General features: G+C 47.2%; 1 protein-coding gene across 1 annotated transcript; it reads left to right on the top strand.

Annotated features, from left to right (window-relative positions):
* Window positions 1-10,659: 10,659 nt before the first annotated feature.
* On the top strand, window positions 10,660-22,728 carry LOC148517233 (alpha/beta hydrolase domain-containing protein 17C-like). The gene is made up of 3 exons (XM_088478963.1): window positions 10,660-11,150; window positions 19,452-19,631; window positions 22,509-22,728. The coding sequence occupies exons 1-3, from the start codon at window positions 10,660-10,662 to the stop codon at window positions 22,726-22,728; spliced, it is 891 nt and encodes a 296-aa protein (XP_088335089.1).
* Window positions 22,729-23,897: the final 1,169 nt, after the last annotated feature.

The following is a 23,897-nucleotide window of genomic DNA, read 5'->3' as shown; positions in this document are numbered from 1 at the left end:
TGGGACTAAAAATAGGCCCTGGCATTTAAAGAACACACAGGCCCACCTTAGCGTCAGCATTTGGCTCCTGGCATAGATTTCTCCCCTTACTATACCTAACTCCTCCCACTTCTTCTTCAAGTGTACATCATTCCCGGTATCAAGCTCATCCTGTAGGGCAGTGGTGGCGAACCTTGGCACTCCAGCTGCTGTGGGACTACATATCTGCACTGCCAGAGTTTTGCTATTAGGGAGTGCTAAAACTTGGTCAGAGCATGCTGGGATATGTAGTCCCACAGCAGCTGGAGTGCCAAGGTTCGCCACCACTGCTGTAAGGTATTCAAAGCATGTGCTATAGTCAGATATTTGGTTGGTTCTGTTAGGTAAAGCTGCACTTTATTTGTGTAGGTCCCACACAAAGAAATGGAAAGACATTTTCCAATTGACCAAGCCCTGGCTTAGCAGTTGTAGAGGATTAGACAGTGTTCACTCTAGGGGGGTAAATTTACTAAAGTGAGAGTTTTTAGAAGTGAGTTTTAAAAGTGATGTTGCCCATAGCAACCAATTATATTCTAGCTATTATCTTCTAGAAGGTACTAGTTAAATGTTAAGTAGAATTTGAATGGTTGCTATGAGTAACATCACTTTTAAAACTCACTTCTAAAAACTCTCACTTTAGTAAATTTACCCCCAGGAATGTTTTAGGGCAGGGGTGCTGAACACAGAGGAGGTCACATCTGTGCATACCAAAGCAGAGCCGTAACTACACATTTTGGTTCTCTGTGCACATAAAGAGCATTGGTGCCCCCCTCCACACCTCAAGGAAGGAAAGAGCGCGCCGTAGAAAAAAACATGTTGTAGTCTCGCTGGGAAAGGGCGTGACCACACAATAGTACCCCCCCAATTCAAATTATGCCACACAGTAGTGCCCCTTAGTCACATTACACCGCACAGTAGTGCCCCTTAGTCACATTACACCTCATGGTAGTGTCCCTTACACATTACGCCACACACCATAATGGCCCTTACACATTTTGCACCATAATGGCCATTACACACATAGGCGAAACTAAACATTTGGTAATGGGTGGTCCCAGCAGGGCTGCCAAGACACTGGGTATGCCCAAGTATGGTGGGAGTGCATGACTACATGGGAGGATATGGCAACTCTCTCTCATTTACAGCATGATTATAGTGTGAGCTGCTGTAAAGCAGATGTGTGAGCTGAGTTAGGTGTGGTTGCTGCATATTGGAGACATTGGTTACACCTTTCCTGTACTCCCATTCCCCTAAAGAGACTTGGGTACTTTGTACCCATCATCCTGGGTCCCAGTTCCAACCAATCACCAGAACTTTTGTTACCTTGACAGTTTGCCACCCTGTCTCATGACCATTTAGTAGGTAAAGTTTTCTAGCTTCAACTCTAGTCCCTGAGATGTGTTATGCTGGCATACACTATACAATTATCGGGACGATCCGCCTAATATCAGCAGATCACCCTGATAATTGTACTGTGTGTGCGGGCGAACGAGGGTAAAATATCAATTGGTCGGCATGCTGGATTGTCCAGCATGCCTGTCCGATGCGATATTCTGTAAGTTAAATGTCGGCCAAATTGGGCAGTGTATGCCCAGCCGCGGCCGACGCGGCTGGGCATACACTGCCCCCCTTTCCTTCACCTGGAAGGAAAAGGGGAAATTGCTCCCCAGGGCCGGATCGCAAATATCTCACAGTCGCTGTGGAGATGTACTAAGCTCTGGAAAGTGATAAATTGGAAAGTGATAAACTACCAGCCAATCAGCTCCTAACTCACATTACAGGCTGTGTTTGAAAAATGACAGTTAGATGCTGATTGGTTGGTGGTTTATCACCCTCCACTTTATCCCTTTAAAGAGATTAGCACATCTGCCCCACAGTGTATGGCCGCAATACTGTATTTGTTGGTTGCCAGGCTGCCAGATAAAATGTCTTTCAGGCTGACAGGCATTTTATCTGGGATCTGGGTTGGGTATGAAATACCGGCGGATGAACAGCCCTGACCAGCTGAACAAATCCCAACCCTGGAAGCCCGACTATTCAAGATCCCGACGGAGGCTGGAAAGTACACTATCCCTATCACTCTCCTCTCCCCCCATAACCCTCAGTGGTGCCTAACCACCCCCTGGTGGTGCCTAACTCTAACCCCCCTCCCCGTAGCCTAACCCTCCCCGGGGGGGAGGGGTTCCTAACCCTAATTTCCTCCCGGTGTCCCTAAACCTAACCCCCCCTTCCCTGGGCTAATGTGCATACTTACCCCGGATCCTACGTTCGGGATTCCAGCGGTCGCGATGCCGACGCTGGTATCCTGATCCCCTTCAGGATATCGGCGTCAGCATTTTTTTTGTTTTTGCAGCGGCCAGTGCTGAGGGGGGTTCCAGGCTAACACAATCTTCAGATGGTGTAAACTGCAGGAGCCAAACCCTGGAATGCTTCATATTGCGGCACTTGTGAAATCTAATAACTTTGCAGCCCCCATAGAAACCTATGGAGGGACTGCGTCAGATTAAACAGGTTTTCAGCAGAAATTGGGATGTAAATGACTGAAGCTGGGTAAACACTGGCAGATATATTGAAATAGGGTTGGGTATGGCATCCCGGCTGTCGGGATGCCGCTGTTCAAAATACCAACAGCGGCATCCCGACAGCCATAGGAAGTCACTGTAAGTCATTTTCTAACCCCTAACCCTCACTCCCCCGCTGCTTAACCCTATCTATGCCCCTAATGCCTAAACCTAACCTCCCCTCCCCGCACCCTAATGCCAACACCCCCTCCCCGGTGCCTAAATCTAACCTCCCCTCTAGTGCCTAAACCTAACCTCCCCCTCCCCGCACCCTAATGCTAACACCCTCTCCCTGGTGCCTAAACCTAACCTCCCCCCTTGTGCCTAAACCTAACTTCCCCTCCCCGCACCCTAATCCTAACCATCCCTCTCCCCGGTGTCTAACCCTAACCCTCCCCCTAGTGCCTAACCCCGCTAGCTAATGCTAACCTCCCCCTAACACCCCGATAATTACATTCGGGATGCCAGCGATCAGGATACTGGAGCCGGGATCCCGACCTGTCAGGATTTCGGCGCTGATATTCAGACCGTCGGTATCCCGCACGCCGGGATGTCGACTGCATACTGTAAATACAACTATATCTTTAGCTGTGTCTTTTCCTAAAATAAAAATAAAAATCTGTCTATCTATCTATCTCCTATCTATCTATCTATCTATCTATCTATCTATCTATCTATCTATCTATCTATCATTGGGCCTGATTCAGAGCCGCTCGTAAGCGGCCGCTCGTTCGTTCCGAGCAATGTTTGCACAACTGCACATGCGTACGGATCGTAATACGCATGCGCGAACCAGTCAGTGCGGCCGAAAAGCGTTTGTTCGCTAAATAGCGAATGCCTGCTATTTTGAGTGACAGGAGGAGGCGTTTGTGGGTGGTAACAGGGGAAGGTGCTTGAAAACGGGGAGTGGAGATCAGAACGCAGGCGTGCTTAAAGGTCAAAACGGGCGTTTTAAGGGTGTGCATAATTAATACAGCAGCGTCATTGACCACGTCACTGGGTTATTTTATAGTCAGAACTGCTCGCAAGATTGCGGTAGGAAAAACCAACCACAAGAATAGCGAGCAGTTCATACGCTGGTCGATGTACTCGATTAATCTAATAAATAGCGGACATGACGTAGGATGCGAGCGGCCAGGGGGCGTAGTTTTCCAAAAAACGACCGCATGTTTTGTACGCTCGTTCAGACCTAGAGGCGTGAACAGACCGCAAAGAGCGAACGGTTCATTTGAATAGCCACCCCTTTTTTCTGAACGAGCGAGTGCAAATAGCGTCCGGCTCTGAATCAGGCCCATTATACCAATGTGCAGCACTGACTTCTGATAATCCAGGTAAAGGAGGTGGTGCTCCATTATGGACACTCTGGTCCCAGGTACAAACAAGAAAGCTATGGGCACTCACCATGGAATAAAACAAGCCGAGTTATTATAACTCACAAGCATCACATCAGGTTGACGTTTCGGTCATCCTAGACCTTTGTCAGGATGAAAGTAACAGGGTCCTCATGGTGACTTAGCTGTCACTTTTGTTTTGACAATGGCCCTGATTCAGAGCCGGACGCTCTGACCAGAGCGCTCGCTCTGAATCAGGGCCCACCTCCATAAATATGGAGCGTCCTCCTGGACGCTCGTATAGCTGTGGGTCACCACCCACAGAATATATACGAGCGTGCAGGATGATGGTCGCGATGGTCTTGACCATCGCGACCATCGCCACTGCGAGCAGAAGCCTGCGGTTGAGTTCTATCAGAGCCAAAATCACTCCCACTGACATCACTAGTGATGTCAGTGGGGCCGGCTTCTGACGGTAGGCGTTCCCTTGGGAACGCCTCCGTCTGGCAGGCACGCCCACCAAAGGGGGCGTGCTGTCAATCAACATCGACAGCACGCCCCCTTTGATCAGACACTACGAGCGAAGGAAAGTCCTTCGCTCGTCGCATCTCGCGCATGCGCACGACAGAGTTCCCTCCGTCGTGCGCATGCGCAGTGCAGACCATCGACCCACTTGTGAGCGGACAGCCGCTCGCGAGTGGGTCTTAATCAGGCCCAAAGGTCTAGGATGGGGAGGCAATCGGGAAGCCGACTGCCTAAATACCGGCAGCCGGCTTCCCGACTGTCTTATAACGGCATGGGTGAAATGCCGGGCGTCTAGATATAGACGCCCGCATTTCCCCGACGCTGGGAGACCGGCGCCCGGCATCACGAACGTACTGATGCCGGGCGCCGCGAGCGGACAGCCGCGGGGGGGGGAGGGTTAGGTTTAGGGCTCCCGGGGGGGATTTAGGGTTAGGCACCCTCCCGGGAGGGTTAGGCTAGGGGGAGGGAGGGTTAGGGTTAGGCACCCCCGGGGGGGACTTAGGGTTAGGCACCCCCCGGGGGACTTAGGTTTAGGCAGCGGGGAAGGGGGTGGTTAGGGTTAGGCACTTAGAGGGGGGATTAGGGTTAGGCACTTGGGAGGGAAGTTAGGGTTAGGGGGGGTTGGGTTAGGTTAGTGGATACTTACCTATCCACGATCGGAATTTCCAGCGCTGTCGGGCTTCCGCTGCGTCGCACTCTGCTTCTGTCGGGCTGCCGCTGACGGGAATCGAACCGCCGGCCATGCGGCTGACGGTATTTCATACCAATTCCCTAGGATGACCGAAACGTCGACCTGATGTGATGCTTGCGAGTTATAATAAATCAGCTTGTTTTATTCCATGGTGAGTGCCCATAGCTTTCTTGTGTGTGTGTATATATATATATATATATATATATATATATATTGGATTACAATACGGGCAGCACTTCCCCAGATAAGTTATAAAACATGCTTTTAATATGCAACGTTTCCGATGTTTAATTAATCTTTCTTCAAGGCATACATGAAAATATGACACACTATGGAGCTCATTCAGAGTTGGGCGTGAGCGCCGAGCGCTCACGACCGACTCGATGTTGCCCAACAGCGCATGCGCACGACGGAGCCGGCTCCGTCGTGCGCATGCGCGAGACCCGGCTAACAACGGGTGATTGTTAGGGGTCTCGTAGCAGACGGGGCAAGCTGTCGATGTTGAGTGACAGCTCGCCCCATTTGCTGGGCGGGCCGGGGGCGTGCTTAGCCAAACGAAGGCGTTCCAGCAGGAACGCTTGCCGTTTGGGGGCGGCCCCACTGACATCATCAGTGATGTCAGTGGGGAGCTTCCTGCTCGATCAGAGCAGGAAGCTCCCTGGGGCTTAAGGTTGACGAGACCCTACCTTAGGGTCTCGTCGTAAGCCCCGATGGTCGCGATGGTCTTGACCATCGCGACCATCAGCCTTGTCGGTCGTTAGAGCTGTGGGTGTTAACCGCCAGGAGCAGGGGTCTGGGTAGTGTATGTGTCTCCATGGTAACAGTTGCGTGAGACATTACCGCTGTCTGTGTGACAAATAAAAAATAAACATCTACAGTATATAAACATGCTCGTACATAGTATATATACCTACACATACACACATGAAAAAGGGTCAATAAAGGACCTGAAACGTCAGATTATACTGTTGGCTGTTGACTATTGTTTTGAGTTATAGTCCCAGGAGTGCCGGTGTGTGTGTGTGTGTGTAAATACATACTTTGGTCACATATATGATAGAAATATAACTTTTTTTCACATCATTTTGGAGTGCTGTCTTGTCTTTACTAAACGAACTTTGGACTTTATAAATACACATCTATATCATTTATATATACACACACGCATATATATATATATATATATATATACATACATAAATACACATGCATACCTCCCAACATGACCCTCTCCAGGAGGGACACTGGACCTTATTCAGAGTCGGTCGCAAGCGCCGATGCGCTCGTAACCGACTCGATGGTTTGTCCTGCGCATGCGCAGCGGCCGCACTGCGTGTGCGCAAGCCCCAGAGCGACAGAGAAACTCTGTCTCTCCGGAGCTCGCTACCAAAGCGGCGGATGTCGATGTTGATTGACAGCTTGCCCCGTTTGGTAGGTGGGCTGGGGGGGTGGTTTCCAAAACGAAGGCGTTCCTTTACGAACGCCTACAGTTATGTGGGCAGCTGCACTGACATCATCAGTGATGTCAGTGGGAGCTTCCTGCTCCATCAGAGCAGAAAGCTCCCTGGGGCTTACGAGTGCCCAGACCCAACCTTAGGGTCTGGTCGTAAGCCCCGATGATCGTGATGTTGATCACCATTGCGACCATCAACCTGGTCGGTCGTTAAGCTGTGAGTGGTAACCCACAGCTTAACGATCGACAAGGAGGCGGCCGTTCAGGATGCAAGCGGCCGCCCTGATTCAGAGCGACCGCTTGCAACTATCGACCACCTCTGAATGAGGTCCACAATGCTCTGGTCCTGGACTTCCCTGGTGAGAGGCGGGGCTGCAGCGCAGTTGAAAATTCAAATAGGGGAGTCACACCAACTGTCATTTCACACACTGCCAAACATCACTGGCTGGGACTCACTGGCAGTTGGTGTGACTCCCCTATTTGAATTGTGGACTCTACTGCAGCCCCGCCCCTGAAACCGCCACCAATCATAAATTACCAGGGGAGTCCAGGACCAGAGCATTGTGTCCCTCCTGGAAAGGGTCATGTTGGGAGGTATGCACAAATATATATATATATATATATATATATATATATATACAATTATACATACACATATATTTATAATATATATTTATATATATATATATATACACATATGTGTATATATATGTATATACACAACTAAGCACTGCAAAGGGGTTACAGCGTCAGCACCTACCTGCAGGTTGGTGCATGCTGCTGTGATCATTGGGCGAGGGGGTGCTCCTGTGATCGTGGGGGGGGGGCTGGTGTGATGGCGGGATGGGGGGCACCCGCGGGGTGGTGGGCTGTAGAGTGAACGCGGGAGTGGGGGGCACCCGTGGGGTGGTGGGCTGTTGTGAGCGCGGGAGGGGGGGCATACCGCCCAACATTTTAATACAGCAATGAGGGAAAGGTCGCACGTCCGAAAAGGAGGTGTGGCTTGCTGAAAAGGGGTGGAGTTAATGGAAAATGGGGCGGAGCACTCTCCGAGATGTTGGACGGCCCCCAGGAAGTCCATAAACAAGAGAACAGTTGCCGTGCGCATGGCATCTGTTCTCCTCCTGCACACCCTCTGATCGGTTTGTGCTTTCCCCAACTTCCCCACTACCGCGGGACACCTCGCCCCCCGGGTGGGACAGTGGGGCAGTCCCGGAAAAATGGGACTGTCCCGCAGGAAGCAGGATATTTGGGAGTTATGCGCTGGGGGGGATTTTAATATCACGGGAGGAGGGGCACTTGTGGGGGGGGCTGTTAATATCGAAGGGGGGGCACCCGTGGTGGCTGGTGTGATAGCGGGAGGGGTGCACACGCGGGGTGGTGGGCTGTTGTGATTGCGGGAAAGGGGGCACCCGTGCGGGGGGGCTTTGGTGATCACGGGAGGGAGGCACCCACGGGGAAGGTTTGTGATCGCGGGAGGGGGGGTCTGTTGTGATTGCGGGGGGGGGGTGTTGGTGCTCTTGTGGTTGCCTAGCACCTATGATGGGCAGCAATAGCTCCGCCCCCGCCTCCAGACAAACATCTGCTGCTTTACAGACACTAGAGTAGAGCCCACTTTGGCGGCAGTTTTGGGAGGGATTTTTCTATGTGATTTTATCACAAGTGGTTACCTTATTAGGGAGTTATGCTCAGCCGACAGCCAGACCGGCCCATCTTGGCATCGGCCCTTCTGGCATTTGCCAGGACTGCCAGATGGCCAGTCCGGCCCTACCCCCATGCAACGGCATTGAAACGCACTGGCACGCCTGCGTTTCGCCTGCCACTCCCCATCGCCACCCACAAACTGCACTTCCTGTCAATCACTCTGCGAAGGGTCTGCGTAGTCGCTGCGATCACAGTCCTGATCGCAGTGGCCGGTTCTCGCACGCGCAGAATGCAACAATCGCCCATTGCGTGCGTAATAGCAACTGCGTTCCAATCTGAATCAGGCCCTGTATTCGGAGCCGAGTGCTGCACTTGATGCTACAGTGCAGCACCCAGCTCCTGTCACTGAGTGGGAGTCAGCACCTTGGTGTCACCCCTCGGCAGGTGACACCCGGGTGCGGCCCACCCCTTGTGATGCCACTGTGTATAGTCAGTGACAGAATCAGAGTGTTTTAAACTGATGTGAACATGCTGCTGTCTTTGCCGTCCTGGAATAAAGTACAGCAAAGGGGATCTGACAACCTGTGTAAACATTGTCTGAATACTACGCCTTTTACACTATATACAGTAGATATAATAAAGGGTGAGTGCTATAAGTGGGTTCTATTATAGCCATATCGCTCATTCTAAGGCCCATATTCAATTTGTGCCGAGCCGCGTTAACGCGGCCCGGACTTAACGCCGACTTTGCCTGTTTTGTAGGCGTTAAAATATCGCGCGCGTGCACGCTTTACCCCGTATTCAATTTCAAAGTACGCGTAAACGGCACCCGGCGATACTGTAACAAGCAGAAAGTATTGTCATTTTTGGGGAAATCAGGCTGTCACCCCCCAAATGATGCTCTGACATGGGGGTTCCCTATGGTACCCCCTGATTTTGCTTGCTGAAGGTATTTGGTGTTTTTAAATGGGCTCAATAGCTGCTAAATAGCATTATTCTATACCTGATGCAGAATAGTATTTAGGAGTATTTTTTCCACAAAATAACTTATCCCAGAAAATTTGGGGTACTTGAAAATGGGGGTCAGCATATTTAAAGTTCAAAAAGTGAATTTGAAAAAAACGTGAAAAATCCACCTGCCGCAAACACCTGAATTCTAAAAAACACCATGGGCATACTTGGGGATACCCCCAGAGTCAAGTTCGCTAGTTTTTAACTTTGTAACCCAACATTCTTTTTTTTTGCCCCCTGTTTCAAAGTCAATTTTTGGGGTGTCCATAAGTTTTTATCAACATTTTTTGGACACAGATTACCTTTAGGGGACTGTCTGAAGGCTGCACGGGGGTTCCCGCAACATGGCACCCCAAAACCCCAATTCTGCACTTTTTTCCGCCTGCCATTCATAGTCGATACTTTACCGCCTATTACATTGCATTGACTTTCCGCCTAGGCGGAAAATCTTTCAAATTGAATACGGGGTAAAACCTAAACAGGCGATAATGACGTCATCGGCGGTAACGTAACGCGGAACCTGACTTAACACTTCAAATTGAATACGGCCCTAAATTTGATAAGAATTTAAGAAGTAAACTTGAATTGGTGTAACACAACTGACACTGACCCAGTGATTCGCTAACAGTTATATGGAAAGTTTAATCAGAATGGTATGTGCCACGATTAGGGATGGTGTATAATATTTGGAAGTGGGTCCAGAATTACCTGCAATCAGGGCTCCAAGCACCGGTGGTGAAATGAGGGGAGCAGGGAAGCCATAGTCTTTACATGTATGACAATAATTATAGGGCTGTCATTTGTTACATGGTTGTTACATTCATTCTACATATAAACATTATGTACAACAGTTATAGAGATGCCCAATAGATATGTAACCTAGTAATATCACAATGATAGCTGTGTGCAGGGTGCTGAGACAGCAGCCCTGTAGTGTATGTGATGTCACCTCCATTCCAGTGTCTGTGATGTCACCTCCATTCCAGTGTCTGTGATGTCACCTCCATTGTCATATTACCTCATGGCCACTTGGATGTTACTCAGAGAGTGTAGTGGCTTTGCAGTGCGTGTAGTGGATTATTTATTAGTGATATTAGTATTAGCTTTGTAGTTATTAGCGTTAAGTATTTTATTTTGACTTATATTTAGGATTAGTATTATAGTTTAGTATTAGTATTATATTATTAGGATTAGTATTATAGTTAGTATTAGTATTATATTATTAGGATTAGTATTCTAGTTAGTATTAGTAATATATTATTAGGATTAGTATTATAGTTTAGTATTAGTATTATATTATTAGGATTAGTATTATAGTTAGTATTATATTATTAGGAATAGTAGTATTAGATTAGTATTATATTATTATTAGAATTAGTAGTAGTTTATTAGGACAGGGACCCACCACCACTGCTCTGCCAGAGGATGAAGAAGATATTTTCGTTCCTTTGTGGCGGTATCGCCTCCAGATTGGCCTTTCATCCTCCGACACCTACGTACACTCTGCGGGAGATTGAGGCCCCTCCAGTCCAAGACCTGGCACAAGATGAGCAGGTGGACCCCACAGTCTGCCTACCTCCCCTGTGCAGCCTGCACCTGACAAAGAAGGCTGACTGGACATTCTCTCAGCGGGAGCTGGATATGATCGATGTATTCCGCTGCACCACCAAGCGGGGAAACAGCCTAGGCTGCATGTATGTCCGCTGTGCCCCTGGGAGCCGGTACACGCTGCTCTATTCGCACGGCAATGCATATGACCTAGGCGAGATGTGTCGCCTGTACATTGCCCTGGGCTCCAAGATCAAATGCAACATTTTCTCATATGACTATTCTGGCTATGGGGTGAGCAGTGGCATACCAAGCGAGAAGAACATATATGCGGACATCGATGCTGCCTGGCATGCCCTGAGGACGAGGTATGTATAGATGGAGTAGATGGGTTTCGTCCAGCCCTCACACAATCTCTGCCTGACACACTGCGGGTGTTGTATGGGTGACCTGTATGTATGTGGGGGGATATGCTACACTAAAGGCACATGTGTATAGTTTAGGGGTGGGCAATAAGCCCCCAGCTGTTGTAGGACTACACATCCCAGCATGCCCTGCCACAGTTTATCTATTTGGCCATGCTAAAACTGTTGCAAAGCATGCTGGGACTTGTTGAATCAACAGTTGGAAGGCCACTATTTGCCCACCCCTGGTCTAGTTACTACATGGAGTGTATATGCTGTGTAATGTGCTCTTATTAATCTATATACTCCACTTACACATAAACTACTTAAATAAATGTAAATGGTGTATTGGGGTCTGCTTATATAGAGACAGTGGGCATACTATTGCTGGCATTATAGTGTCTTAGCCAAAGGGCGTAACTACTGTACTGCATACTTGCCTACTTTTGAAAAAGCATTTCATGGAGATTGTGAATGCAACACCTACAGTATGAGCGCGGCGGTAAATGTACGTTTCCAGCTACATCTGAGAGGCATGTCATAAAATTTTAAACCTCCCATCGTCTGAGGATTGACCAGTGCGTGAATCATTGACAATAAAACATACTCAATTGAAATAAAGACACAGAGACTTGTATTTGGCAGAATTGTTAGCTATTTTATTTAATTAACAGATAATGAATTAATTACTAAAATTAATTAAATTAATTGAAATATGGTGGCAAAGAAAGAACGGCTATCAACAGCCCAAACCTAACACTATAAACACTCTAACCACAACACAATACGCTCAAGCCTTCTACCTTGACTACCCACCCGGAAAGGTGATGATGCTGCCCCCGGCGGGGTGGTCCAGCAGACTTTAACAGTCAACGAAGGTGAGCGAAACAAAAAGTAAACCAATATTCACAGTGCTAATAGGTAACCTGCCGTTCTTTCCCGCCTAAAATAGCCAACGAAGAAATCACCAAACCCAAATCAAAGAGAGCACATAACATAAAATTTAGGGAGGGAGGGTGGGAAGACAGGAACAAAAGAGGCTGACTCCGCCTCCAACAAACTCTAATATCCCTGCTAAAACCTACAATCCTAAGAACCCATAGGCCCTAATTATCACATGATTCCCCACACTGGTCTGCCCCCAGCCTAGGAAGTTTAACCCTCTCCACTCCTATACAGTCATTTCGTTTATCATTTCAATCCAAATGTAAACCAGCCCCAAAGCAGTCAGTAAGATCTATTTGCTGATGAAACACAGTGATACTTTTCAGAAAATGCATGAAGCCATAGGGATCATTGGGCCTGATTCAGAGCCACTCGTAAGCGGCAGCTCGTTCGCTCCGAGCGATGTTTGGCCAACTGCGCATGCGTACGGATCGTTATACGCATGCGCGAACCAGTCAGTGCGGCCGAAGTTCATGTGCTCGCAAAATAGCGAATGCCTGATAATTTGAGTGACAGAATGAGGCGTATGTGGGTGGTAACAGGGGAAGGTGCTTGAAAACGGGGAGTGGAGATCCAATCGCAGGCGTGCTTAAAGGTCAAAACGGGCGTTTTATGGGTGTGCATAATTAAAGCAGCAGCGTCATTGACCACGTCACTGGGTTATTTAATAGCCAGAACTGCTCGCAAAATTGTGGTAGCAAAAACCAACCACAAGAATAGCAAGCAGTTCATACCCTGGTCGATGTACTCGATTAATCTAATAAATAGCGGACATGACGTAGGATGCGAGCGGCCAGGGGGCGTAGTTTCCCAAAAAGCGACCGCAAGATTTGTTCGCTCGTTCAGACCTAGAGGCGTGAACAGACCGCAAACAGCGAACGGTTCATTTGAATAGCCACCCCTATTTTCAGGACGAGCGAGCGCTAATTGCGTCCAGCTCTGAATCAGGCCCCTTGTGCCTTATAACACATGCAGAGAAATTATACTAATGATCCCATTTAAATGTATATATCTCAGGTTTTTTTTTTATATAACAGCTTCATAATGGGGGTAAGGTGCAAACAGGGAGATTGTTAGACTCTTCAGGGAGTCAGGGAGATTTCTTCTATTTCAAGGAGTGTCCCTAACAAGGAGCGGGAGTTGGCAATTATGCCTCCCCAGCTTATGTAGAACACATCCCAGCATGTCCTGCCACAGTTTTGCTATTTGGCCATGCTAAATCTGTTGCAAGGCATACTGGGATTTGTAGTTCTACAACAGCTAAAGGGCCGCTTATTGCCCACCGCTGATCTAGCAGCATACTTGCCTACTCTCCCGAAATGGTTGGGAGCCTCCAGAAAATAGGGTGTCGATCCCGGCCTTCCGGATGGTGCCGCCCGCCAGCACCACCCTGCAACTCTCGCCGATGTCTGCTGCTACCTTTGATAATTTGTCGGTCTAGGGGCAGCTGATGACACGATTTGCGCTGAATCGCGTCATCGTGGCCCCGCCCCCGGCAATACAGTGCTGGTAATCTCAGCATTGTGTACCGGGGGCGGGGCTGCAATAACGAGTTTGCGCAGTCATGCCCCTTGCCCTGCCCTCAAAATCGCGCCACACCCCCCTAGCTGTGTGCCAAGCTGGCTGCCTCTCCCGGAAGGACAGCGTAAGGCAGGTGTAATCTGACTGAGCCAGTTTAAACCCCGTGGTTGTGGGAGCAGTATACCTATAAGGACTTTGATGTTGGTGTCAATCATTAGTCTTAGCCTATAGGGATTCTTGGGGGTTTGGCCTTGCTGGTATATTAGGTCGGTTATCCAAAGACTCTGCCTCTTTGCTTCTTGAAATTTTCAGCCCAGAGATCAGGGAAGTGGTCTGTACAATTTGCATCTATAAAGTTTGTGCATAGTCTGTTTTCCTTTCGTTTTATTTATTTTCTAACCTTTCTATTCTCTTCTTTCCTCTTGTCCCAGTCTTTATTGTTTTCCTCTTTCCCTTACTCTACCTATTTATTACCTTTTAGTTTGTTGGAGCATATTGCATTAACTGACCCCTATTGTGCAGTCCCTCGTGATGCCCCATCGTCCACTCAAGCGTGCGGCCCACTCGGAGCGGAGCCTGATGAGACCCGCGCGGAGGGCGGTCACGTGGCCCGGCGCGACTCGCTGGTCACCGCTTGTGGCATCTGCGCCGGGGTCGGAGGCTGCTTCAGCAGCCCTGGCTCCCGGCAGTGTTATACAGCAGTGATGTGCTCCATTGCGCCGCATATTGTTGAGGGATGCGCCCCGCGCGGCTGCTGCGGGCGCGTCCCTGGGGGCTGGCTCAGGCATGGCGGCGGGGGCAGCGGTACCACTGTGGGTACAGGGCATAGTGCTGGGTCCCTGGTGCTGCTGTCCCCGGTAGGGGTCAGCAGCGTTTCGGGCCGGGGGTGGGGCTAGCAGCCACCGCTGTCATGGCGCATAAGGGTTTTGAAGCCAGAGAGAGAAAGTAGGGCGGCTGTGCAGGGACCTGTTGGGCAACCTGCAGGTCAGGCTGGCTCTCTAGACTACACCCCGCAGTTAGCGCAGCGTGTGCGGAGGGCCCGCTTGCGTGATTCCCATGTTAAATAATTGGCACCATATTTTTTAACATGTATCAGCATTAATAAATAACCTGTGCACCAGCTAAGAGATCTGGAAACCCTGCACTGTTAGGGATGTGCTGCTATAGAGCCAATATATACATGTATGTCCAGGGCAGTGCTTGGACCTTCTGCTGTTCCACCAGACCCCCAGACTTGCTCCAATGATCTGGAATGCTGCCCACCTATGAAATAAACATACAGCCCAGACAGGATGGCCCTACTGCCTCATGTAATGGCTTATTGTGATCGCTGGTCCTGTATATTTTGGGGTAGTGGCACTCGGTACACTGTGTGTGACACATATAGTGGTTTAGTGTGATTGGTCCTGTATATGCTGGAATTATGACACACTGGGGTAGATGTACGAAGCCCAGAAGCGGTATCAGCTCACGTTATGTGTGCTGATACCGCTTCTCCCCGATGAATGATCGGGGGTCTGGGCGGTAAATGACAGGGGCGCTATGAGCCCCTGTCATTATCAGCGCTGCTATCTATAAGATAGCAGCGCCGAGCGGCAGGGCCATGTACGAACGGTTATACCGCATGACCGTTCGGCTGGCTGTAGCTGTCGTTATCGATAGCTACAGCCTGGCGCTAGCCTATCCCCACAGCAGGGACAGCGCTGTCCCTGCTGGGGTGGCTGCCGGCTCCAGGCTGCACGCGGGGATCTCGCGATACTTGCGAGATCCCACGCATGCTCAGTGGAGCCGGCTGGGACAGAGACACAGCGCATCAGCACTAGGCTGATGCGCTGCTGTCTCTAGCGGGTAGCGCCGGAGGGGGGAGTTAACGCTCCCCCCCTCCGGCCGATGAGATGATGGTCCTGTATATGCTGGAATTATGAAATACAATACACTATGTATGACACATAATGTGTGCGTTACTGTGATCGCTGGTCCTGTATATGCTGGAATTATGACACAATACACTATATATGACACATAATGGGTTACTGTGATCGCTGGTCCTGTATATGCTGGAATTATGAAATACAATACACTATGTATGACACATATAATGGGTTGCTGCGATCGCTGGTCCTGTTTATGCTGGAATTATGACACACAATACACTATGTATGACATATAATGGGTTACTGTGATCGCTGGTCCTGTAAATGCTGGAATTATGACACACAATACACTATGTATGACACATATAAGGGGTTACTGTGATCGCTGGTCCTGTTTATGCTGGAATGATGACACACAATACACTATGTATGACACATATAATGGGTTACTGTGATCGCTGGTCCTGTATATGCTGGAATTATGACACACAATACACTAAGTATGACACATATAATGGGTTACTGTGATCGCTGGTCCTGTGTATGCTGGAATTATGACACAATACACTATGTATGACACATATAATGTGTTACTGTGATCGCTGGTCCTGTGTATGCTGGAATTATGACACAATACACTATGTATGACACATATAATGGGTTACTGTGATCACTGGTCCTGTATATACTGGAATTATGAAATACAATACACTAGGTATGACACATAATGGGTTGCTGCGATCGCTGGTCCTGTATATGCTGGAATTATGACACACAATACACTATGTATGACACATATAATGGGTTGCTGCAATCGCTGGTCCTGTATATGCTGGAATTATGACACACAATACACTATGTATGACACATATAAGGGGTTACTGTGATCGCTGGTCCTGTTTATGCTGGAATTATGACTCACAATACACTATGTATGACATATAATGGGTTACTGTGATCACTGGTCCTGTTTATGCTGGAATTATGACACAATACACTATGTATGATACATATAGTGGGTTACTGTGATCGCTGGTCCTGTATATGCTGGAATTATGACACACAATACACTATGTATGACACATATAATGGGTTGCTGCGATCGCTGGTCCTGTATATGCTGAGGTTATGACGCACAGTACACTATGTATGACATATAGTGGGTTGCTGTGATCGCTGGTCCTGTATATGCTGGAATTAATGGACACAATACACTATGTATGACACATATAATGGGTTACTGTGATCGCTGGTCCTGTGTATGCTGGAATTATGACACAATACACTATGTATGACACATATAATGGGTTACTGTGATCGCTGGTCCTGTGTATGCTGGAATTATGACACAATACACTATGTATGACACATATAATGGGTTACTGTGATCGCTGGTCCTGTGTATGCTGGAATTATGACACAATACACTATGTATGACACATATAATGGGTTACTGTGATCGCTGGTCCTGTATATGCTGGAATTATGAAATACAATACACTAGGTATGACACATATAAAGGGTTACTGTGATCGCTGGTCCTGTTTATGCTGGAATTATGACACACAATACACTATGTATGACATATAATGGGTTACTGTGATCGCTGGTCCTGTTTATGCTGGAATTATGACACAATACACTATGTATGACACATATAGTGGGTTACTGTGATCGCTGGTCCTGTATATGCTGGAATTATGACACACAATACACTATGTATGACACATATAATGGGTTGCTGCGATCGCTGGTCCTGTATATGCTGAGGTTATGACGCACAGTACACTATGTATGACATATAGTGGGTTGCTGTGGTCGCTGGTCCTGTATATGCTGGAATTAATGGACACAATATAATTTGTATGACGCATATAGTGAGTTACTGTGATCGCTGGTCCTGTATATGCTGGAATTATGACACACAATACACTATTTATGACACATATAGTGGGTTACTGTGATCGCTGGTCCTGTATATGCTGGAATTATGACACACAATACACTATGTATGACACATATAATGGGTTGCTGCAATCGCTGGTCCTGTATAAGCTGGGGTTATGACGCACAGTACACTATGTATGACACATATAATGGGTTACTGTGATCGCTGGTCCTGTATATGCTGTGGTTATGACGCACAGTACACAATGTATGACATATAGTGGGTTGCTGTGATCGCTGGTCCTGTATATGCTGGAATTAATGGACACAATATAATTTGTATGACGCATATAGTGGGTTACTGTGATCGCTGGTCCTGTATATGCTGGAATTATGACACACAATACACTATGTATGACACATATAATGGGTTGCTGCGATCGCTGGTCCTGTATATGCTGGGGTTATGACGCACAGTACACTATGTATGACACATATAATGGGTTACTGTGATCGCTGGTCCTGTATATGCTGGGGTTATGACGCACAGTACACAATGTATGACATATAGTGGGTTGCTGTGATCGCTGGTCCTGTATATGCTGGAATTAATGGACACAATATAATTTGTATGACACATGTTAAAACTGGATAAGTGCTAATTATACTCTCTTCATGGACTGGCTCCACTCACTCTAAAATCATGCATTTGGAAACCCCCCCCTCTAGAAATCCTGCATTTTCCACTGGGGGGGGGTCACTTGGCACGGGGTCACACCTACACCCCGCCATTAGCACAATGTTTGCGGCGGGCGCGCTTAGTCAATTCACGTGTTTTTCCCCGACGGCTTTTGCTAGGTGATGCTTGCTCCTCCCAGTGTTGTGTTTTCTTCGAAACCTTTCTTAAATAAACTATATTATTTTCTTACTGGACTGTACGATGGCTGGCTAGTCTGGATTATTGGCCATTCATTCATTTGGGCCGCTACGTTGGCCGCTGCACATGACTTAAGCTCTTTTGCTTCGGCCCATGGTTTAGGTGGTTAGGTGTTAGAGGAATGCTGTGGCGTGAATTGAAGGGGCGTCTGTTCAATGGGCAACATGTAATTTGATAGCCCAAATTCAATATTTTATTAATTAATTATTAATAATCTGATGTCAAATACATTTTTCAATCCAACTATGTTCTTGTGTTTATTTTAGATAAGTTTTTAGTTGTGTTAAGTCTGTAAGGTATAGCGCACATATAACCATAGGGAGTTTAGAGGCAGACAGTTTTTCGACAAGCCTGTCTAGCAGCATAAAGGGGTTATGGCTCACAGCCCCAGGACGCCTGGATCCGGGCATGAGTGGGTTTTGTACAGCCCTGATATAAGGTAAATACAGTCACAATATGAAATCTATTTCTAATAACACAATGTGTACAGGCCTGGAGCTATACTGCATAATGTACTCTGCTACTTTTCCAGACTATTGTGATAAGATGTTGAGTTTACTTCGGGTCTGACACCATTTATAGGGTCTTCAGACAAGTACACAGTACTGGTTTCCTCAGTGAGCAGACATTTGTCATTAAGTGGAAAATGTGTCCAAATTAGCTGTGGCCGGGTTGTGGCTTCTGCCAAACCCTGTATTACTGGGAGGTTTTCCCATCCTTATTTGTCATATTATTTCACTAGTCATTCAGCCTCACAATAAATACTATAGTATAACTTCTTCCCACCTAAGCCCATGCAGACCCTGCCCCATTTTGTCATCTGCCTCTGTATGTAAATCATACTGCTGGCACCCAACGTTTGGGAGTTTTCCTCCTGATGTGAATGGACACATGCTGCCCCCAGCTCCTTAGAGGTCCTTGCTGGCTGTAACTAGGTACATGTGCATAATCTATCATTCCGCACATATACTGGTTATCACTGACAGGTTCTTATAAGTGACCCATTAAGATATAAAGCCTTTATATAGAAGTATCTTGTAAAGAACTACAATAGAAGTGATGCAATTAGATTGTCCTACATTATCTGCTTTATCTCTACAGATACGGAGTCCCTGAAGAAAATATAATCCTGTATGGGTTTAGCATAGGGACTGTAGCTGCAATTGACCTGGCCACCCGCTACAAATGTGCAGCATTGATTTTAGAGTCTGCGCTCATGTCAGGGCTGCGGGTCTTTTTCCCAAATATACGGAAGACCTACTGTTGCGATCCCTTCCCCAGGTAAGACAATGCTCTGTTTTTATCCTAAGCTGTGGGTTACCTGTGGAGTTTAGTATGTGCTGGAAACAAGCCCTGCCGGGGGCAGCTGACGTATAATAGAAGCAGCCATGAAGTATGCTTTGTCAGACAGACACCAGCTGTGTAGGCCCAATCTGTTTCTATGTATTGAAATATCCCCACCCACTATCTGAGGACAAGTGCGACATAGTATAAATCAGGCTTTCCATTCTAGGCCAGTTAGAAATTTGTGTTCCATTTGTCACTACTAAGACTGCAGACACAGAAGTTCTCTGCTTTATCTGAACGTTGGCCACATTGGGCCTGATTCACTACAGTTCATCTGCGATAGCAAGCCAATCCACTGCAATGGCAATGCAAACTCAGCACTACATAAGGATGCCCACGTTACCATACGCTCATCCGTAATACCTAACAGAATAGCAAAACCATTGGTACAATCGAGTACCATCGCAGCCCAGTACGCAACAATCGGCCAATTGCATGCGTATTAGCAACTGTGATCCTTGCTGAATCAGGCCCATTGTCAGGACTTGGTGTCAGATTGCTGGGCGCACAATGTTGTAGCTGTGGTGATCTGTCCACATACTGGACCTCATTCAGAGTCGGTCGTTGCGGCCGCACGGTCGTACGCCACCGATGTTAGCTAAACTGCGCATGCGTAAAGTTCACAATGCGCGTGCGCAAACTAGCCGCTACGATCAGAAATTTCTCTCTCCTTGAACACAGCCAGGTCGGTAGTTTGAGTGACAGATTGAGGCGTTTGTGGGTGGTAACAGGGGAAGGTGCTTGAAAACGGGGGAGTGGAGATCCGAACGCAGGCGTGCCTAAATATGCGAACGGCGTTTTATGGGAGTGCATAATTAACAAAGTAGTGTCATGGCACACGTGACATGGGAGGTTTGTACACTGACATGATCGTAGTGCTTAAGAGAGGGTATGGTCAACCTTAAGCTCTACGACCAGTTCCGATGGTTTCCGATGGTCTCGATTAATCCTTATATGCCCGGAGATAACGAGTAATGCGTACGAGAAGGGGGCATATTTTTTTGTCTTCCGGCCGCTTCCTCCCCTTGGCCGGCCAGCTACCGATCCGATCTTAGGGAAGCAACATGCGAGTGCATCATTTGCATATCCGGCCCCTTTTCCCGTACGACCGTGCGGCCGCAACGACCGACTCTGAATGAGGTCCACTGTGCTGTACATCGGAGGCAGAGTTGGCCATGGGAATGTTCCCAACTTTTACAGAATGCTAACAGGATAATTCCCTACCTGAAACCTCACCCCCAGAGCTTACTTTCTGGGGGCTGTCACCCTGTTTATCCTGCCAGTCACCTAACACCCTGCATCTGCTACTGCTCCTCTTGCTGCTGCATGCTCTTATTGGTGAGCAATGTGCTGCCTGTCCATACCTCCCAACTGTCCCACATCCATGGGACAGTCCCGATTTTCTGGGACTAACCTGCTGTCCCACCCACGGACCGCAGTGTCCTGCAGTGGGAGGGAAGTTGGGGGAGCACAAGGTAGAATAGATGCTGTGCGTATGCGTGTAGGGAGATCCTGGGGACTGCCCAGCATCTCAGAGAGTGCTGGACACCCCCCCATTGTGACGCCAGCAAAGGTGATGTGAGGCTCCACCCCTTTTCATTGCAGCTCTGCCCCTTTACACCCCCTTTTTGGGCGCAAGCTCCTACGGCACCCAAATGTCCCGGATAGACTTAAAAGTTGTCTTTCTGAGGAACAAGGAGAAGCCATCGATGACTGTGTACTTGCCTCACTGATGCTGCCCCAATGTATTATCAGACAGGCAGCACGTTGTCAGATTGCAGGAGCTGGCGTAGCAGCAGCGGGAGCGTGTACAACATTGAGGCAACTCTGTACTATTCCCAATATACCATGGCTATTTATAAATAGGAAATATTGCACTACTTTTATATTGTATACTGAAAACAAAATAAGGCGTCCATTCATTTATTGTGAAAAACATTATAACCTCTTATGCTAAGCTTAATTTCTAAAAGAAATAACAACACTGACAACAAGTGCGTTGGTTTAAATCAGAATTAATGTATTTATTAATTGCAAATTAATTTTAATAAAAGAGGGTGGCAAAAGAAGGCGCTATCACAACCCAGCTCTAGCCAAAATACCTCGTACCACAAAAATGGGGGACAACTTAAACGCCCCCCCCTTTCAATATGCGTAACCTGCGCTGTGCGAGTCTCACCGCCCAATCGTCCAACTCGCATAAGTAGGACACACACGCCGTCCTTCAAAGGGGCAAGTGCCCCACATCGACCACTTACGCCACATGTGGCCGCTGGTTAGTAGCGCCTTCCCGCCCAGTGGTTTAAGAATGTTTAGTAAACACAAACAAAAACACAGACAAACACACGGTTTTGGGTAGGGAGGGAGCGGCTTCCAACTGAAAAAGAGGCTGATCCTATTCAAATTCAGCCTTAAATAGCAAAACCTAAATGTACCCGCCCATATAAACCCTAATTGGCTGACTGCAAACTAATGAAAAAAGACCTCACAGAGTAGAAAACTGCCTAGCAACAGATTCTCTAAAACTACCAATCACAAAAAATTGATGACTCTTATATAGCCTCATGCTTATACAGCCTTCGTCTAGTCTAAGGTATTGTGCATGACTTATTAGGCCATTAGATAGCACTTTGCTCTTTACCAACAGTACATTAATTGTCCCATATAAGTTCTGCCAAAGTATGTGATCTTCTACATGAGCAGCTTTGAATGTTACATGATGTATTTTTGCATTTTTCCAGTCTTTAAATTTAGTGGCCCTATTACATGTTGTTTCTGTTGTATAATTCCGTTGTACCATGTCCTTTCCAGCATTGACAAAATTGCCAAAGTGACCTGCCCTGTGCTCATCATGCATGGCACGAATGACAGAAATGTGCACTTCTCACATGCACTGGCACTATACAATCGCTGCCCACAAGCTGTGTGGCCACTCTGGATAAAAGGCGGAGGGCACTGTAACTTGGGAAATTATGAGAGATACCGAATGAGACTCCAGCAGTTTATTTGGGAGGAGCTACCCAATATATGAAGATTCCTCCGTCCTTCCTCCGTGAAATACCAGCATCACAGGTACATGAGATTTCACTGATATATACAGTGGTGGCCAAAATTGAGGACACTTTTGAAATTTGAATGTTTTTCAACTTCGAATGCTTATAAAAACTGTTACACTTCATGCAGTGCAATGATTCATATATCAAATGAAAGGAAATTTAATGCTGAATACAACACAATAAACAGAGGTCAAATATTTGCATTACAAGGGAAGTTATGCTACTTTCAGTCAGACAAAGAAGCACAGATGCGTGAGATTCAAGAAGCGGATTGTAGTAACAGCTTCTCCCAGCCAATTGGAATCGTCGTTCTGAGGATCATTCAGCTGTCGTTTATAAGCAGGTGCAAGGTCATGTTCAAAGGTGGGAAAGGTCAGTTTGGCGGTTTCATTTTGCAGAATAAAGTTGGTTACGGAAGTGCAATTACGGTTGGGTGTTTGTGTGAATTGTTTATTGTGTTGTATTCAGCATTAAATTTCCTTTCATTTGACATATGAATCATTGCACTGAGTGAAGTGAAACAGTTTTATAAGCATTCAAAGTTGAAAAACATTCTAATTTCAAAATGTGTCTGCAATTTTGGCCACCAGTGTAATTGAAGGCACTTACTGTAAGCCAGGGTTTCTCACCCGAGCCATCAAGTACCACCAACAGGTCATGTTTTGTGGATTTCATTAATCTTGCACAGGTGAGTTAATCTATTTTGCTGGGTCATTAATTATCCAGCCTGCTTCCACACAGAGAAATCCTTAAAACATGACCTGTTTGGTAAACTTGAGGATTGAGGATCAGAACCACTGCTATAGAGTAATGCAGACGACACATCTACAGCCATAATTCCCCATTCTTCCTATCCGCAATCCATCGGTGGATTGGGGAAAAACAGCATGTTAAATATCCCCAACCCCAATAATTTTTCAGTCGGGATCAGTGAATCGAGGATTTCCAACATGATAAATTTTCCCTAATTCCCCGATCACACCGTTGGCAGAATGGGAAATTGGGGCGATACATTGCAGATGTATGGACCCCATAACACTGATGTTTTTCTGTGTCAGTTATAGCATCATGTTGATATAAGACAAAATAGTACCGAATTCTACAAGCTGCCTGTGTGAATAAGAGCATCATTTATACTGAGAGT

The sequence above is a fragment of the Taudactylus pleione genome, unplaced genomic scaffold (genome assembly GCF_031769625.1).
Source record: "Taudactylus pleione unplaced genomic scaffold, aTauple2 ptg000225l, whole genome shotgun sequence".
Classification (NCBI taxonomy): Eukaryota; Metazoa; Chordata; class Amphibia; order Anura; family Myobatrachidae; genus Taudactylus; species Taudactylus pleione.
The sequence above is the reverse complement of the archived record's forward strand: the minus strand, read 5'-3'. Positions and strand labels throughout refer to the sequence as shown.

Excerpts from the sequence above, each read along its gene's own strand:
- LOC148517233 (XM_088478963.1), top strand. The coding sequence starts at position 10,660 with ATGAAGAAGATATTTTCGTTCCTTTGTGGCGGTATCGCCTCCAGATTG. Across the intron at positions 11,151-19,451 it reads TGGCATGCCCTGAGGACGAG|ATACGGAGTCCCTGAAGAAA; the intron begins GTATGTATAGAT and ends TTATCTCTACAG. Across the intron at positions 19,632-22,508 it reads TGTTGCGATCCCTTCCCCAG|CATTGACAAAATTGCCAAAG; the intron begins GTAAGACAATGC and ends TGTCCTTTCCAG.